Source organism: Haliotis cracherodii, unplaced genomic scaffold, assembly GCF_022045235.1.
Source record: "Haliotis cracherodii isolate W230 unplaced genomic scaffold, xgHalCrac1.p SCAF_4, whole genome shotgun sequence".
Classification (NCBI taxonomy): domain Eukaryota; kingdom Metazoa; phylum Mollusca; class Gastropoda; order Lepetellida; family Haliotidae; genus Haliotis; species Haliotis cracherodii.
This window is the reverse complement of record NW_027266297.1, coordinates 65,308,037-65,326,334: the sequence shown is the minus strand read 5'-3', so window position 1 is coordinate 65,326,334 and position 18,298 is coordinate 65,308,037. Positions and strand designations below refer to the sequence as shown.

General features: G+C 40.6%; 1 protein-coding gene across 1 annotated transcript; it reads left to right on the top strand.

Annotated features, from left to right (window-relative positions):
- The first annotated feature begins 3,621 nt into the window (after window positions 1-3,621).
- Window positions 3,622-14,326, top strand: LOC139478909 (pancreatic lipase-related protein 2-like). Its single transcript, XM_071261594.1, has 9 exons — window positions 3,622-3,712; window positions 4,828-5,267; window positions 7,158-7,389; window positions 7,669-7,890; window positions 10,078-10,181; window positions 11,230-11,359; window positions 12,280-12,394; window positions 12,845-13,024; window positions 14,134-14,326. Exons 1-9 carry the CDS (start codon window positions 3,670-3,672, stop codon window positions 14,216-14,218), a joined length of 1,551 nt encoding a protein of 516 aa, XP_071117695.1. The 5' UTR covers window positions 3,622-3,669; the 3' UTR covers window positions 14,219-14,326.
- Window positions 14,327-18,298: the final 3,972 nt, after the last annotated feature.

Below are 18,298 nucleotides of genomic sequence, written 5' to 3'. Positions count from 1 at the left end.
AAATAAATGATATATTCACCTTAGGATGGCCTTTGTGATTTTCTTAACTGTTTGAAAAATGTACAACTTAATGGATAACAACTTCTGGTTTAATGCATATAGCGATATTTCGATGTAGATTCTTAGACCCATATCAAGGTGAGGTGGTGAGGTGAAATGGGGTTTAACGTCGCGTCCAAGATTATTGCACTTATATAGCGACGTGCATGCACGTGTATGTGTGTGTGTGGCTGCTTGTACTAGTCCGGACTGATGCCGATTTATAGTGCTAGCTCACTGAGATACCATGCCGCAGTTTTAACATGAATACCCCACTCAGACACAGTATACTGACTCCGAGCCGACCAGTCCTTGTTTTAGACCCTTAATGCCGAGCGCCAGACAGGGTAGACCCATATCAAGCTCCAGCTTATGTACTTATTTGCCAACTCCTATAATGCCAATCAAACATGAAGAAAATGAGTTCTCATTTATTGAAACTTATACATATTATGAGTGAGTGAAAGAGTGTGCTGTTACGCCGCTTTTGCAGTATCACAGCAATACCACGGAGAGGGTAAATTTGGGCTACACGTGTTGTACCCATACGATGGAATAGTAATTATAACCGGGCTTTCGACCTCAAGGATATCTAGACGCCCTTGGCCATTAATACAACTTGATATGCTAGTCCTTTTTTCTGGAATAATGTTGATCTTGGAAAGATGTTTAAGGGAAACAATAAAACAAATGGCGTGTAACACATGTTATGTAGAGTGTATATTACTGATGTTGTTTGGGGCGGTCGGGTAGCCTAGTGGTTAAAGCGTTCCCTCGTCACGCCGAAGACCCGGGTTCGATTCCCGACATGGGTAATTTTAGGGCTACATGGGTACAATGTGTGAAGCCCATTTCTGGTGTCCCCCGCCGTGATTTTGCTGGAATATTGCTAAAAGCGGCGTAAAACCATACTAACTCACTACTGATGTTGTTTACAATGAAACAACACTGTGTAATATGTTCTGGTGTTAATATTCTGTTATTAATACAGACTGAAATGCACAGACTGTAATAAACACACTATGATACACAGACTATTATTTACTAACAAGAATAAGTGAGTCGTCTGGCCTTAATCTATTATCGCATGAAATATGCATGTCTGAATGAATTTTTATTCATAGCAAGATAAGGTTGTGCTGAATTTCAACAATAACTGGGTAAACAAGGTTATCACAACCTACTTAATGTTTAAACAATTTTACTGTTGAGAACTTCATTTTGTCAGTGACATGTCTGTGTCTGTAAACATGGCGCACAGCCCGTCCCTGGTCTTGCCAAACCTATCCCAATCTTTCTTGCCAATGGTAAGCTGTTAGGGTCACATCCTTCGTGGAGGGTACACCTGTTTGAGGGTACTTGTCTCACAGTCTTGAGATTACACTTTTTGATTTGCCAAACATTCGGGCAACCTGGGCAACGTCCCCGCTCTATCGTACTCTCACTTCGCCATTTTGTTTGTTCATTGAGATACTCGGAGGCATTTACAAGCATGTAGATATATATGTAGGACTCTATGGTTGGACTCTGATCTGTAGCAGATTATCAGATCCGTGGCAGATCCAACATATGGGGCCGATTTTGGTGCATACTCAGATCTATGGCAGAGTATCATATAATGTTAATAACTGGCAATTTCACATGACAATGAAAATCTGCCACGGATTGGAGTCCCACCAAAGATCTGGGTCTAGATTTTCGAAACGATCTGAGCCCTAAAATTATCACAAAGTTATCGTAGGGAAATCGTAGACTGTCGTAATCTATTATCGAAACTACCGTGGCCCAAATATATCGTAAGAATGTCGTAAATCTAAGATAGCTCAATACCTGTCGTAAGTTTATTGTATCTTCATCCAAGATGGTGTCATACTTTGCCATAGGTATTTTTCAAACCAACAATCTGCTTTACGTTCAAACTTTGACATTAAACTGTGTGATTCAAATGACACTTCGAAAACACGAAGAACTCATCAAAGATTTCACGTCAGAAATCTGGTTAATCGTGATACCGATCCATATAACTATGGAGTTGATAACTTATAACATGTTTATATCTGAGTCTAGTATGCTGAAAGAAGTGTGAAACAACATACCGTTTCGATAATATGTGAAGGATAAAAACGGAAGGTGTCGGCAGGCTACAGTAATGACCGTGACCTTATTGATAACTCAGGGGCAGCTAATCTTAGTTCATATTCTAGTTGAGAATGCTCTCCCTTTGTATTGGCCCGACCATACTTCTACCCAGTGTGTGACACCTTCGTTACACTCTCGGTAACATTGATAAAATAATAATTGATGTTGGACTTTTTTAAAAGTAAAGTTAAGCTACATTTACCCGTTTTATATTAAAAAATGTATAGATACTTGAGACCATTCAGACAATAAAATCATGGTAAAGGATAGTGTCACCTGCCCCAAAAGTGACCCTTAGCAATGCCGTCAGACAAGCCAAACGTCATCGAACTGCGTTCGGGAATAGATTTGACACATTGACATTGTAGTTATTTCGATCCTCAGCCAGATGTAAATCAAATCAGACAAATCATAATAATAGCTCTACTTAATTTAAAATGATAGAAAAGGACAACATTATCTGTATGTTCACCTTAACATGTGGTGGACATAACTTGACATTCCTAAATTATCTCCTTTTGTGAACGAAAAGTAGTGTCACTTTCAAGTTTTCTAAAGAATTATGTATCTAGATAGACAAAAAATAATTACATTATCTGAATATTAATAGCTTGATATTGCATTTGTTTATTCGTGAAAGATATTGGAATTATTAATAATAAAACAAACCTAAGCTTACTTAGTCCTCATGACACGCTCGTGGGTGCACGGCTTCCTGAACAATTTTTGTTTTGTGTGTGTCGAGGTATAATGTTGGTGTTCTCACTTTTAACTTGACTTTATACATCACGTAACATCAGACTTGAACACGTAGTTTAAATGCTGATCGCCTGCCGTTCAATCAAAGGTCTCGTCATTGTCATTTAGAATAACGTCCCTTACTTTCGCCCTTGACTTTTTACAAGATCTGCGCAATCGCGTGAGGACCATTTGAAGGGAATATATTGAAGTATCTTTTGGCACATTATTTGAATTCTAATAGCCATAGTGTGGTAACACTATACGTACTGATTATAACATTAATTGGGTTTGAAAAATGTCTTTGCGTGTGCACACGAATGCTATTTGTTATCGGGTAGTGATAGCATATTATATTATGGTCATTGTCAGTGGCTGGGAAATCCCCGTGACGTCCCGCCTTTTCAATTTCTAACACAAACGAGTTCTCTGTCAGAGTTAGGATAGGTTTCATAACTTTGTACGATCTGCAACATATTTAAGATAGTTCCGAAAATGTAGCTTAAACTTAAAATATCTTATCATTGAACGTAAGTTTGTAAAGATTAATCTTAGCTAAGATCGTTTAAAAAAATCTTGAGTTCCCCAGATGTAGTACTAAATATCTATATCTATAACATACATTTGTTCACCGACACGCGTCAAGGCGATTGCACAACAGCAACAGGTGGCAAATTTCTTGTCCAAACCTAAGCGTATCACGTGATACTGTTGAACACATTTGTCTTCCTTTGGAGATATGCACTGGTCGTTATGAGGTCTCTTGCGGCGGGTCTCAGCCTTTGGGTGGTACTAGGTAGGTGCACTGATACACTGCCTTACTTACTGTGTTGGCACTAAATCGTTATATTTCTGCATTCATAATATTAATGTTACTTAATCTCAGATTATGATTTCTGCAAACAACGTGGAATACGCCAGGTGTGTCACACATGCACATGTACAAGCACCTTTCTTATCGGACGAACCGTCCACCAGTTGCCACCAAAGTCAATTGTTCTCATCCCATGCACGACATGTGGGATATTCTAACTGCTACATCTCAACATACCCCTTTGATTACCCAGGCTCATTCATGGTAGGCAGACCTAAGTATCAACCTTCCAGTTCTGAAAGTCCAAATCATCTGTTTTCCAGTCCCAAAAGTCCAAATCCATTGCCTTTCAATCTCGAACGTCTGAACGGACCAGAGCAACTTCAGTATATGTTAACGTTTCACAATGAAAAAAGATTTGCGAAGAAAGACGCCATCAAATGAGTGTACAGGGTCAGTTTTAATCCCAACTGGCAAGGTTAAAGATTAAAAGTTCTCAATTACTCAGCATGTTTGAAGACTTGATTCGTCTAACCAGAGTAAACCTCTCCGATAATGATCCAGGACAGTTACAGCATGAATGTTATTACGTGCCTCTTCGTAAATTGCAGGTGCGAGTCTCGCAGATATCCCAGCTTTCGAGCATGTATTGAATTGTGAAATTTTAGTCATCACCGTGGAAACGGATAATAAGTTATGCATACAGGACAAGCGTGCAGCTTGAGAACAAAACTCTTTCTGCATTTGGTCATTTCAATAAAATATCTGGACTTCTTTGAATGTCCTATTAGTGTGATTGTTGCTTAAGGTCAATACCATGCTGCAGTTTAACATGAATACCCTACTCAGACACAGTATACTGACTCCGAACCGACCAGTCCTTTTTTTAGCCCCTTAATGTCTAGCACCGGAACAGGGTTAGTACCATCTCTTAACGTCTTTTGGTATGGCGTGGCCAGAGATCGAATCCCGGACCTTCCGTTCTCTGACGCCCATACGCTAGACAACAGAGACAGTCTCGATGAATAGGTTCCCTCAAACATATTAATCAGATATCTAATGGAAACTTGACTTACACACAAGTTTTATATCCCCAGCTTTGTGTATAGCAGAGACTTGCGCTGACGCAGCATCTAACCCACAAGACCCATCTCATCCCAACTCGTCACATGCCGCAGCATCAACCAACAATCAAGCTTCAACATCTCCACCATCGCCATCAAAAACCACACAGGATCCGCGTGCTAACCAAACTGTCTGTTATCCGGTTGTCGGATGTTTCAGCAACAGCCCGCCCTTTAATAACACAGTTTTTGCACTTCCGGTAACACCGGAATCACTGGAATCGGGGTTCTGGCTATACACACGTGAAAGTATTGGCAACGACGACTATGACGAGCTCAACTACACCGATTTGTCTAGTGTTACTGCGTCCAAGTTTGAGCCTAAGAAACCGACTAAAATAATTGTCCATGGCTTCAATAACAATGGCAATACATCTTGGGTGCAAGTGATGAAGGATACATTTCTGAAACTGGTTTGTAGGAATATTCAACCTGTATATTTCATTGCAAAAATAAGAAAGACAAAAAGTACTGTCTGCTTCCTAAATGCACAAGATATTATCAAGATTTTCCAACTGAAGAAAGCAGGCTGTAGACATTGCTCCAGCTCAGATGCATTTTCACTATTGTTTTAAAAACAGCCAATACACGTTTATGTGTACACTCCAAGTTCTTTTACATCCAAACTCATACCCATTCACGAAAAATAACGGTTGAGGATAAAAAGAATTGATGTGTGGTTTTAACCCAATTACAACATGAAGTTGGTTGTAAGTGAGTGTGCAATATTATCATTGGTAGAATGCACCAACTGAAAGAAGGTGTACAGAATTGGAATAAAGCCATTCCGTTCAAGCTTTATAGCCAGCAGTCATTCCCATTAAAGTGTAGGTGCCCTGCATGAAAAGTTTGTAGCTGTTTCCACAGACAAGGCACAAACATTATACGAGGTGAGGTGAAATGGGGTTTAACACCGCGTCCAACATTATTGCACTTACATAGCAACGTGTGTGTGGCTGCTTGTACTAGTCTGGACTAATGCCGATTTTATACTGTTAGCCCACTGAGATACCATGCTGCAGTTTATCATGAATACCCCTCTCAGACACAGTATACTAATTCTGAGCCAACCAGTACTTGTTTTAGACCCTTAATGTCTAGCGCCAGACAGGGTAGCAACATGTATCATCTTTTAACGTCTTTTGGTATGCCTTGGCAACGGGATCGAACCCCGGACCTTCCGCTCTCCAAACTCTTCCGAGGTCCAAACATAATACGAAAGCATCATTACATTAATTGTTCGGTTAAAAAACTTAGTAGAAGTGACGTGAATTTGTGTGAAACGAAATGTCGCTCTGTCAACTAAGGAAGTAATCTGCTACAGCAGTGACATCAACTTTCACTTGACTATAAAACCTTAAGACATGGCCATTTCTCTTTTGTATTGGTTTCCCATTTCCATATGTATCGGGATTTTGAGATGAATATTGTTGGGTCCAGCAAATGTACCACCAATGTACCTGTCTCAAAGCTTAACAACAATCCTTAATACAACAAATGTAGGACTATCGTTATATTCATAGAAAGCCATTGAGCAAATTTGACTTAATTTCCCTCAAAAATAATTCCGGCAAAACAAATTATTTTTCAACTTTGTACACAAATGTCCCACACGACAAACTTAAGGAAAAACATTTTAAAGAGTGTCATACAACTCTTGCTCAAAGTTGTGTGATCAGGGTTACAACATTCAAGGCTTTAGGAAAGATTTCAAACAGTTTTATGTTAGATACGAGGAAGATATTTTTAAATTTGGCGCATTGGTGACAGATGTCTGACGCACTTCCCCATTTTGACTTGTACCCATGTCTTTATAGATGAACATTTATACGTCTTTACACGTGTCTGTGATGGGTGCCACAGGTGGGCAGGATACGCTCACCTTTTCGTGAACACCTGGTATCATCACTATTTGATTAAAAAACACATATAGTCGGAATAGTAAAATGGACCCTGCTTGGTAGCAGATATTTCTTTTGACTATGGAAAGGTTTTTGTCATTTTCATTTGCTACTCATTTTACTAAGTATAAACAAGAGAAAGTCCAATTAAAACATTATCAAGCTCAAGTTAATTTCGTTATAGAAGGAGTTTACGATCTATTTCCCGAAAGGACTACGTAGGATTCAGGCCCAATAAACCCAGGCCCAATATAATAAAGTCAGGTGTTTTTCAGATAATTGCTCTCAGTGACAATTTGCGTGTTCTCTTTAAAATCATAGTTCGACTTACAACAGGATTAAATGTGTGAATGATTGTTGAACTTTCTGAGCAAGTCTTACCAGATCAGTTCCATTTTACAGGGAGACTTCAACGTTATTGTAGTGGACTGGGGAGTGGGGGCAGTATTTCCGGACTACGCCCAGGCCGTTGCCAACACTCGATTGGTTGGCGCACAACTGAAGGCTCTCATTGATCTTCTGATTGGGGCGGGGCTTAGTCTTGAAGATCTTCACTTGATTGGTCACAGTTTGGGAGCCCATACTTCCGGCTACGCAGGAAGTCGGTTAGGAGGGAAAGTCGGCAGAATTAGCGGTACGTGGTTGATCGTTGGTTATTCCTTAGGGGAAATAAAAGCTTAGGTTCACAAATGAAATCATATTACTAGTGTCATGCGTAAAGACGCCACGGCAGATCCGACGCAAGCCAGTGATCAACGTCTTCAAGGTGGCATCAATCTGATGCATGGTCCATGTTGTTCCATGAAGCGTAGGGATACTTGGCATCGTCATTGTTAGAACAGACCATTACGATATTTCTTGAACCAATATTTGGAAATATCTACATGTATAATATTCTATTTCAATGTTGTAGGAATGGATCCGGCTGGGCCCAATTTTAAAGATACTTCATCAGTGGTTAGACTCGACAAATCTGACGCTGTGTTTGTTGACGTGACGCATACCAATGCCGATACCTTAGGCATCGTCACACCCAGTGGAGACGTCGATTTCTACGTGAACGGTGGAGAGACACAAGCCGGGTGTCCTTCAGGCCTGTTGTCAGGGACTATCTCGACGCTCTTCGGAGGCGGAGGTATCCAGATTCTCAATATATTTCAATAATGTTGCGTTACCTAGGCGTACAATAGTCCTTTTATCGTGGGTTCGAATCAGAGCATGATTCTTGGTTTGCCAGCACGACCGGGTTTCACCAACGTGGTAGGACCTGCTTTACTTCTGATTGACACTCCGTGATATAGCTGAAATACTGACTTTTTTCGAACTGTTACGACTCAAAGCAAACATTAATTATAATTAATCACAGAGATTCCAACAACGGAGTGGTATCTAAATCGACGGAAATCTAAAATACAAAACAAAACAACGGAACTAATGATGTGAATGTAGCTATCGTTGAGGTGTACATTTGCAATACCATGGTGTTGCATCTGAACGTAACATCAAATCACAATGAAATTTCACATCATGCACGAACAACAATTATAAGCAGCTGAATCTCTGCACCTGTCCTCAGCGGACGATGTTCTTAAAAGACCTTTCAAAAACAGTAAATGCACGATCGTGTCATTCGATTTTCTGTTCCACCGATCACTTAATGTTTGGTTACAGGCTGCAATAATTACATGAAATTGACAGGGGATAAAACAATGGTCAATTACCCCGGTTCAACTGGAAATATAACCGTTTACAGAAGGTTGCTGTCATGCCTGAGACATGTTGTGCATTCAGGCGATAACTGCGGGTGTTTGTAGGCACAATATTCCAAACTACTGAAACTCCATCGTTCAAAATCATTGAAAGGTTTTGTTTGACCCACATCAGATTCACAATCACTGTAGCATCTGAGATGAGTACACCTTAAATATGCCCCCAAGAACGTATCTGGGAATGAATTTTTTGGAATGAAACGATGGGGTGGGGGTGGTCGTGGTGGGTGAGGATATACTTAAATGGATTCAAACATGCTCCTGTTATCAATAGAGATTGACATTAATTGGGTAGCAATTAGGTCTGGGTGTGTTATGCCCTGAAAAATACAAATTACAATAATTGCACTATGCAGTCTTCTCATTATCAACGGAGAATTACTTACAATAACGGGATGGCGAATTTTAACATCTACCAATATTCCAGGGCAACAATTGTTAGCCATGATCAGTATGGGGGCGGTTGGGTCATGGTGTGGGGCGGTTTCACACATGATTGGCGAATTATTAGTGATTGGACGTTTGACAGCGGTATGCTGACGAAATGGACGTCATGTCGTTGTTCAATACGCTCGAAATATCAACAGAAATTTGAACTGCTAGATGACAATGCCAGAAAACAGTGTTCCGGACGAGAAGGAATACGGACAGCCGCGCTAAGTCCCCTTACATCTTCCCAAAGCAGCATCTGTGGGATGTTCTCGGACAGAGAGTGCACGCCAGAGACCCAGTACCCGCATCCGTGACTCAACTTGGGGTAGCCCTTCTGACAGTTACATTCGTCACCACTCGCCCCTTTCCGTAACCTGCAAGAAGACTTGTCCCCTTATCAATGAATGCCATATGCGAAAATACGCAAACCAATCAGCATACGCGTATGACTTCAAGTACTTCGGTCAAAGAATCCCTCAGCAATATTTTTTCATTTTACATATTATCTTACATTTAATATTTACCCAAGGTATAGTTAAATGTGTTCAATCATACTGTATAATACTGTAAGTCCCAATGTGTTTTCAATAGCATCTGGGATATATTCGATATATGGGGGAAAATGTAATTGAATCATTACGCAGCGAGTTGACTATTCTTTTAGCTATGCCCTTTTGCGCTTAGACGGACCCCAGTCGCTATCATGGCGACGGGATGGGCACGAGTCTCTATCTGGCCTGTCCCGGAATAACACGAGTTGGTCACGAATGACGCAAGTAAATCATGGTGTCTTGCATGTATCGCCCAACATGGCGGACACACCTAATATTGATCAAAACGCCTGAAATTATGTTTACAGACATCTATCGTCATTACACCTTCACTATAATTTCATCAGTTCCCTTATTTTTTTGTCGGTAGTATATTTTCATTCAAAGAAAATTCGTCCTCTGTCTTCTAAGTTTTGGAGAAGAATAAAATACCCGAAGAACCATTTTTTGTTTGCATGACATAAATCGATGATGATCCATGTTTATGAAGAAGATCTAATGACCCTATCTGATGACTGCTTCATTTCATGGTTATAAATCCTCCACATCTGCATCATTAACGTGTTTCAGATGTAGCCAAAGCTGTGAGCTGCAGCCATTCTCGGTCTATCTTTTTATACACAGAATCCATATCCAACTCCTGCCCCTTCACAGCCTACCCCTGCTCTGATTATGTAAGTATATACTGTATTGTGTGTGTTTATGTAGCATATGTGTGTGTGCGTGACTCACGTCTGTGTTTGTGTGCGTGCATGCGTGCGTGCGTGGGTGCGTGCGTGCGTGCGTGCGTGTGTTATATCCATCATGCTGTAAAATGAATGGAATTTGCTCAATCATATAAGCACAAACTGACAAAACCATGTAGTAACAACTCCCCACTACATACCCATTTAACCACCAGATCCCGAAAACATGGATCTCCACTTGTCTTACTTCCTGGATCCATTCGTGTTTTATTGATAAAGCGTTTGTTGCTATTATATGTCCCCATCAGTTGTGTTTTTTAATACTGAAAGCTCCAGCGAAAACTTCACTGAATGGTTGGGTGAAGTGAGTGAGTATAGGTTAACGTCGGTTTTAGCAATATTCCAGCAATATCACGGCCAGAACAAGAATTGGCTTCACACATGATGGCCATGTGGAGAGTCGAACCCGGGTCTTCAGCGTGACGACCGAACCCTTTAACCACAAGGCTACCCCCGCCCCTGTTGTGTGTAAGAATTACACCATTATGCTCACACTTTTCGAGGACTGGGTGGGTGTAGTTAAGTAGTCTTTCTAAGTGGAGTTATTCTCATGAGTGAGTGAGTGAGTTGGGTTTAACGCCGCTTTTAACAGTATTCCAGTCATATCGCGGCGTGTCAGCTTAATGTGGGAGGAAAGCCCGAAGTGATGCAGGTCGCAGACGTTTACCATTTCGGTGAAACTCACGAGCACGGGTATGGTGCTGACAAACCTAGAAACATAATCGGGGCGAACCAGCATTCGAACCCACAATCATAGGTTTCTGGCGTGCCAAGGGACGCAACTCTGCTCAGCGAATCGCGGCGCCTTAGGCGACTGAGTTGTTCTCATGGACATGTCAGTAAGGTAATGACGATAATAGAAATATAATCATAACCTCAAATTGCGTTTTTTACGTCATAATATATACCGAGCGGTTAATAACTAAAAATGGGAATTTGGAAAGAAATTCTTAATGCTGAATTTCTGTTTTTTCAGAATGCTTTTGACAGTGGTCTTTGCTTGACTTGTGGGAAGCAGGGATGTACACAATACGGGTATCACGCCAACGAGTACAAGACCCGCGGCACATTGTACCTCAAAACGCGAGGAAAGACGCCATTTTGCGGTACCTGTATTTTTTTACTTTTCTGCCGGTGTCCAAGAGTCTTAGGGGATGTAGTTGTGCTGAGAAGTCCCCTATCAGCTGGTGCGCATATGTCGATGTACTGCATGGCGTATCCTAGGAGTCGAGTGAACAACTGGAATATACACTAAGTTCTAGCTCTTGCTAGAAATACATATATGTCAAGTCAAATGGATACCAACTGGACGTGAATGTAAACAGTGCACTTGGCAATTTATAGCAATTGAATGTATTGAATAGATATATGCATAGATAGATAGATAGATGATAGATACACAGACAGATAGAAAGATAGACAGACCGACAGACAGTCAGACATACATACATACATACATACATACATACATACATACATACATACATACATACATACATACATACATGCATGCATGCATGCATGCATGCATACATACAGACAGACAGACAGGTAGGTAGGTAGGTAGATAGATAAATAGATAGATAGATAGATAGAGAGACAGATAGAGAGATAGATAGAGAGACAGAGAGAGTAAACTACGGTTATAACGAACTCAAAGGGACCACTAATTTAAATTCGTTATATACGTTGTTCGTAATAAGAATATAAACAGCATATATACAGCAAATGGAGGGTACCAAGAAATAGTTCGTTTTATCCGATAGTTCGTTATAAGCGTGGTCGTTATAAACGTATATATATATATATATATATATATATATATATATATATATATATATATACTATATATATATACACACACACACACAGAGTAAACTACGTTTATTCATTCACTCAATGCATTCAATTGCTATAAGTGCGTATACATGTACTTGATATTTTTCACAGAAGCAACAGTGGTCGCGTTTAACATCACGTCTTGGTTGGCTAAGTTTCTGATTGTTCTGCTCCCCGTGTATTGCAGGGTATCACTACGGCGTGCAGCTGACGTCTCCCGATGGTGTCAAGGAGACGAAGGGGAAGCTGGCTATAAGGCTGATGGGAAAGTGGGGAGACAGCGGCTTCTTAACAGTCACAGGGTCAGAGAACAGTCTTATTACATCTTAGTACCGAATCACTACATACACTAACATGCATACTCGTCAGTTTCAATATATCGTCATTGATATTGTTCGTTTAGAGAAGGAGACACAGGTGGCCCAGACGTCTAAGGCGTCGCAATTTGCTGTGCAGAATTGCGTCCCTCGGGCACGCCAGAAATCTATGATACTGGGTTCGAACCCCATTCGCCCCGATGACGTTTCTAGGTTATCTAGCACCATGCCCGGGTTCGTGTGTTTCACCAACGTGGTAAACATCTGAGAAGTGCATCACTTCGGGCTTTCTTCCAACATCAAGCTGACACGCCGTCATATAACTGGAAAACTGTTCAAAGCGGTGTTAAACCCAACTCACTCCCCCACTTCACTCTTTTGGTGAAAAAATAAATAAATTCTCCTCCTCTGATAACTTCGTTTATGTCTTTACAGGGACGTAACTCTGAAGCCCCAAAGTACGTTATCCCACGTGGTTGTTTCCCCTGTCGAGGTAGGGGACATAACTACCATTGAAGTTAAATACATCAAGTACTCCGGGTTCTGGTTTGGTGGTGGAGAAGATGCCTTTGCTTTGAGTGAAATCAAGGTCTTGTCAGGAGAAAATGGCTCAAGGTGCGTTTTAAAGGGAAAATTGAATCAAATCCTTTTAATTATTTTGCATCTAATGCTTTACAATTTTTCAGTAATAATGTTCATGTGCTGCATAGATTCATTATGGTTACGGAAAGGATTTTATCGGTTATATTATCACAGATTGGATAATTCGGACGGGAAGTCAATCAATTTAGAACTGCTTTTAAAGGGTACAAAGCATTGTGCCCTTATCTGTGCAAGCATTCGCTGGTCGTGAGTTCGAATACCAGATTCGGGCTGACCATGACCTTTGGTCTGTCACCTCTAAGCGTTGACGAACGTCCATTTGCACTTCCGATGAGGTAAAATGGAGTTTAACGTGGTGTTCATGATTAATGCACTTATATAGCGACATGCATGCACGCACGCGCGCCTCTGTGTGTTCGTGAGTGGCTGCTCGTTCTAGTCCGGACTAATGCCGGTTTTATAGTGCAAGCCCACTGAGATACCATGCCAAAGTTTAGCATTGATACGCCACTCAAACACAGTGTAGAAACACCGAGCCAACCAGGCCTTGTTTCACCCCCTTAATTACGAGCGCCAGACAAGGCAACAACAAGAGACATATTTTAAGGTGCTTTGGTATGACGTGGCAGCGACCTAACAAGTGACTTTCCTCTCTCTATCAACTGGACCAGGGAGGCGGATTCCGGTCCACAGTAAGCCTGTTAAAGTTGAAATACTGTTATAAGTATTATCCGGCGTTATACCCATTCACTTATTTTCAAGGGGGCATGGGTCTTAGGCGCCGCGATTCGCTGTCCTGAGTTGCGTCCCTTGGGCACGCCAGAAACCTATGATTGTGGGTTCGAATCCCGGTTAGCCCCGATTATGTTTCTAGGTTTGTCAGCATCATATCCGTGCTCGTGGGTTTCACCGAAGTGGTTAACGTCTGAGACCTGCATCACTTCGGGCTTTCCTATCACATTAAGCTGACACGCCGCGATATAACTGGAATATTGTTAAAATCGGCGTTAAACCAAACTCACTCACTCACTTATTTGAACACTTATAAGCCACAATTATTCGAGGATAGATTTAGACCCTTTGCATCAGGATGTTTACAACATGGCGACGTTTCTCTTCAGCTACCTGTCCTGCTTAGGGGGGCGTCTGTTGAATCAGAACACACCTGTCAGAGCTGCTGTGTCAAGGGCGTCCTCCTGTTCTTGAACATTCTGCTCGTGTGCACCTTTACCTCAATAGATAACCTAAATGAGCTTGTAAATACCCTCCGAAATGAATGCGTGTATTTTGTTTTATAATACATTTTTGGGTAACTCTCTTTTTACCTGAACATGTTTGCGGTGGTGGGTTGCGACCGGAACACGGTTTCACCTTTTGGGAAGCATTGTACTAAAAAAGGCAGGTTACTCTATGAACAAAACGCCCTGTTCCATATAGCCATGGTCATTTGCTGTAAACAGTTATTAAAGTAGAAAATCCAAGTTCGGGACATTATGACACCGTCACGTATTAGAAAAACAAAACTTTACTTGGGAATTCCCTTCATTTATACAAGGGGCCACGTCGTCTAAGGTCCCGATTCGCTCTGCTTGTTGAGCGAGGATCCGCTGACTTTTGATTCGAACTCCAGATTGGTACCGCTTATGACCCTTGGTATGTCAGCACGGTTGGGCTCCAGTGTGGGCTCTCCTTCCTCTTTACACTGCCCCGACAAGAAAGAACTTAAATATGTTTCATAGTGTGTTAAATCAAACACACTTTAGCTATTGCTGCAATATGGAGCCGGGTGCAGAGCGCTGGTGGAGGCTAAAGTTCTTCGCAAGTAAATGGACGTTTTACGCAGCGGTGAGCCATATAAGGAATCGAATCCAGGCAAACAGGTGGTTGACTGCAAGAGCATAGATCCAAGCCGAGGGAACTTGTGACATTTTATCAGGCAGGTCACACAATGTAATCACTTTTTATACATTAAGGGTTGCGGGTTAACCCTTGTTACAACTCTCAATGTAAAAATTACATGTTAAAATGTTTACATAAAGGGTTGACGTTATTGATGATATTTATTTTTTACATTTAGGGTTATCACTATGAAATAATGCTCATCGGACATTCATGACTTCGTAGATTGAATTGATAGCTACGTTGATTATTTAATTATTAATCATTTTTAGATAATTTTTAGATGATAGTTTTAGATACAACGACCACCTGGCTGCTATATTCAGGATTCATAAAAAGGGTTTGTGATCTCTGACGCTTTGTACCGATTTCTATCAAACCTAATGTATTACAAAGATTACCTTACAATACTCTACAAGGTAACCTCATTTCCGTTACCATCCAAATACCATAGCGACGTAAAGGGGGGCTCTGGTTGATTGAAATGTGGTTATTGTCCGATTTCTTTCAATATGTATATGTGTTACGAAAACCATTTTTAAAGGGACAGTTTGAAGCAACATTACGCACATGACAGTCACGCACACACCAGAATCACATGATATAAAAAAACCCGTTACCATCCAAATACCATAGCGACGGAAAGGGGGACTCTGGTTGATTGAAATGTGGTTACCACAATGCCAACACCCATGAACCTACAACTGCTTCGGCGGATGCGACGTTTCGGTGGAGTCATTTTGCAGCAGACCAGACAAAGTCGCAGATGGTGGTGGGTTGTTAAGGCATTTTTAAAGGGACAGTTTGAAGCAACATTACGCACATGACAGTCACGCACACACCAGAATCACATGATATAAAAAAACCCGAATTCGAATGCAATGATATATTTGTTAAAAAAGAACCCCGTAGGTTTTAGGTTTTAAAAGTACCGTGTCGAGTCAAAAAGTTGTTTTTATTACAATAGAAAGCATATATTTTTCGGGATACATTTTCTAAAGCAGTTTAGCATATCCTGTAGTAAAACCATTGCTGATTGAAAACAACGAAAAATGAACATTACGCATACGACCTATGTATTTTATGTCCCAGGGGAGCTGGGATTGACTGAGTTTATTTTTAACGGACAGATCGACGGACAGGTGGACACTCTGAATCCGTGATACCCCCTAACTACGTAGCGGGGGTACAATGAACTAATAATCTGATGAAATGATATTCACGTGGGTTTTCAAAAGGACTTCATACAGAGATTTTTACTGAGACCAAAATGGCGACTGTGAGGCCATCTTAGATTTCTGAATGAGGTTATTTTACTGGACAGTGTAGTGATCGCCCACACCTAGTTTCATAAAAAGCACTTATAAGTATGGGAAAATAGTCTCAAATTGGGTTATTTATCTAAATTTTGACCAATCAGAGGACTCCGTTCTGTTCCTGTTGTAATAAAATGCACTTCGTGTGCAAAAATGTATCTTAATGCCTTTGAACGAAATTGAACTTCTTCAGATGCCTCGGTTACATTGCCATGGTAAGAAAAGCTCTTCCTGAAATACATTGTACCTAAATACCAAATTTGAACAAAATCTATAAATATCGATCAATCAGCTCTGCAGATGCCGCTTTCCATTGCCATGGAAGCAAGGTAGTAACGTAAAGTGAAGTCATATTGTGTGTTTTCCCGAGATACACCTTTGAACCAAGATTAAACAAATTCGGCTAAATGACATCTTAGTAATGACCACTTAAAGAAAACCTGACAATAACGACCAGGTTGTCGTTGTTGAGAGGTTGTTGGAATATTGAAGATTCAGTGCACTAACACAAGTTCCATGGCTCTGAGAAAACGAGAAAAATTGAAGGAAGAGAATATATGCTATTACAAATAATTATAAGAAAACTAACAAAAACAATGAAAAATGTAAAAATCGAAAAATGACCCTGTATTTCAATTAAACTTTGTTTATGAGTCTTTAACAGTAAGGGGCGATATGTACGATATTAACCCTTGATGTAAAAAATACATTTTTTACTTGAAGGGTTGCGGGTTGTTATTCTTAATGTAACGATTTTACCTTAAGATTTAAGACGTAAACCTATTTGTAAAAAAAGCTACATTAAGAGAATTTTGTACACTGAGGGATGTTACATACTTGCTACAAAGAAAAGCTCGACGAGAATCTCCATATTTTACTAGCGCTTCTTCAATCAAAGCGAACGTTAAACGGACTTTCCCGTAGAATATATAAGGTGAGGTGAGGTGAAATTGGGTTTAACGTCGCGTCCAAGATTATTGCACTTATATAGCGACGTGCATGTACGTGTATGTGTGTGTGTGGCTACTTGTACTAGTCCGGACTGGTGCCGATTTATAGTGCTAGCTCACTGAGATACCATGACGCAGTTTAACATGAATACCCCACTCAGACACAGTATACTGACTCTGAGCCGACCAGTCCTGCCCCTTAATGCCGAGCGCCAGACAGGGTAACAACAAATACAATCTTTAAACGTCTTTTTGTATGACGCGGCCCGGGATCGAACCCTGGACCTTCCGCTCTCCAGGCGGACGCTCTACCACAAGACCACGGAACACAATCACAATATTCATTTGGAGAAGAACACGACAGTTAATTACACTGAAAACTAAAACAACCTACAATAACGTTACATGATTTCGTACTGATCACAATCATACTCAGCAAAACATTATATAAACCACAGAACATTTAACATTTCTTCGCTGGAATCGTACCTACCTGTTACCTACATGTTCTCCTTCAGGGTTGTTGGGATGATTGTATGTTGAGGCATAAATAAGGCTGAAATATATGTAGCTGTAAGGACTCCTCACCAAAGTATGAAAAACACAAAGGAAAAGAAATTACATACATATAAGTCTTAAGGTCACATTATAACTGTTGAATGTATTTTTCTTAATTTGTCATTACAAGACAGAACTAAATGTAATCTGCACCACTTCCTCAAATTTAGCCCAAAATAGGACGGTATAACACTGGACACATTTCCTTATTGATAGGTCTGTAGTTAACGGTTGGTTTAATGGTTCCAGTTATTCAATACAAGAATCGCGTATAGCAAGCCTCCGCTCCTGATGGTCCTTCTATCTGCCTGCAATCTCATTAAAATAAGATCTTAGCGCTCGCTACCACTAAACAAAGATCTGAGGACATCCCATGACGGATCATGTCAGACCGACCTTTTACTTACTTTGACCGACCAATGGAAGGACTGAGAAGAAGTCGACATTAGCCAATCAGAAGGCTGCTTTCTCGTGCTTTACGGCATGAGTTTCAAACTGGCGACTACTCTTCAAAACATTCTCGATTAAGATTTTGCACACTGAACAAAATAGCATTCTGGAAT

Excerpts from the sequence above, each read along its gene's own strand:
- LOC139478909 (XM_071261594.1), top strand. The coding sequence starts at position 3,670 with ATGAGGTCTCTTGCGGCGGGTCTCAGCCTTTGGGTGGTACTAG. Across the intron at positions 3,713-4,827 it reads CAGCCTTTGGGTGGTACTAG|CTTTGTGTATAGCAGAGACT; the intron begins GTAGGTGCACTG and ends TTATATCCCCAG. Across the intron at positions 12,395-12,844 it reads GGCTTCTTAACAGTCACAGG|GGACGTAACTCTGAAGCCCC; the intron begins GTCAGAGAACAG and ends ATGTCTTTACAG.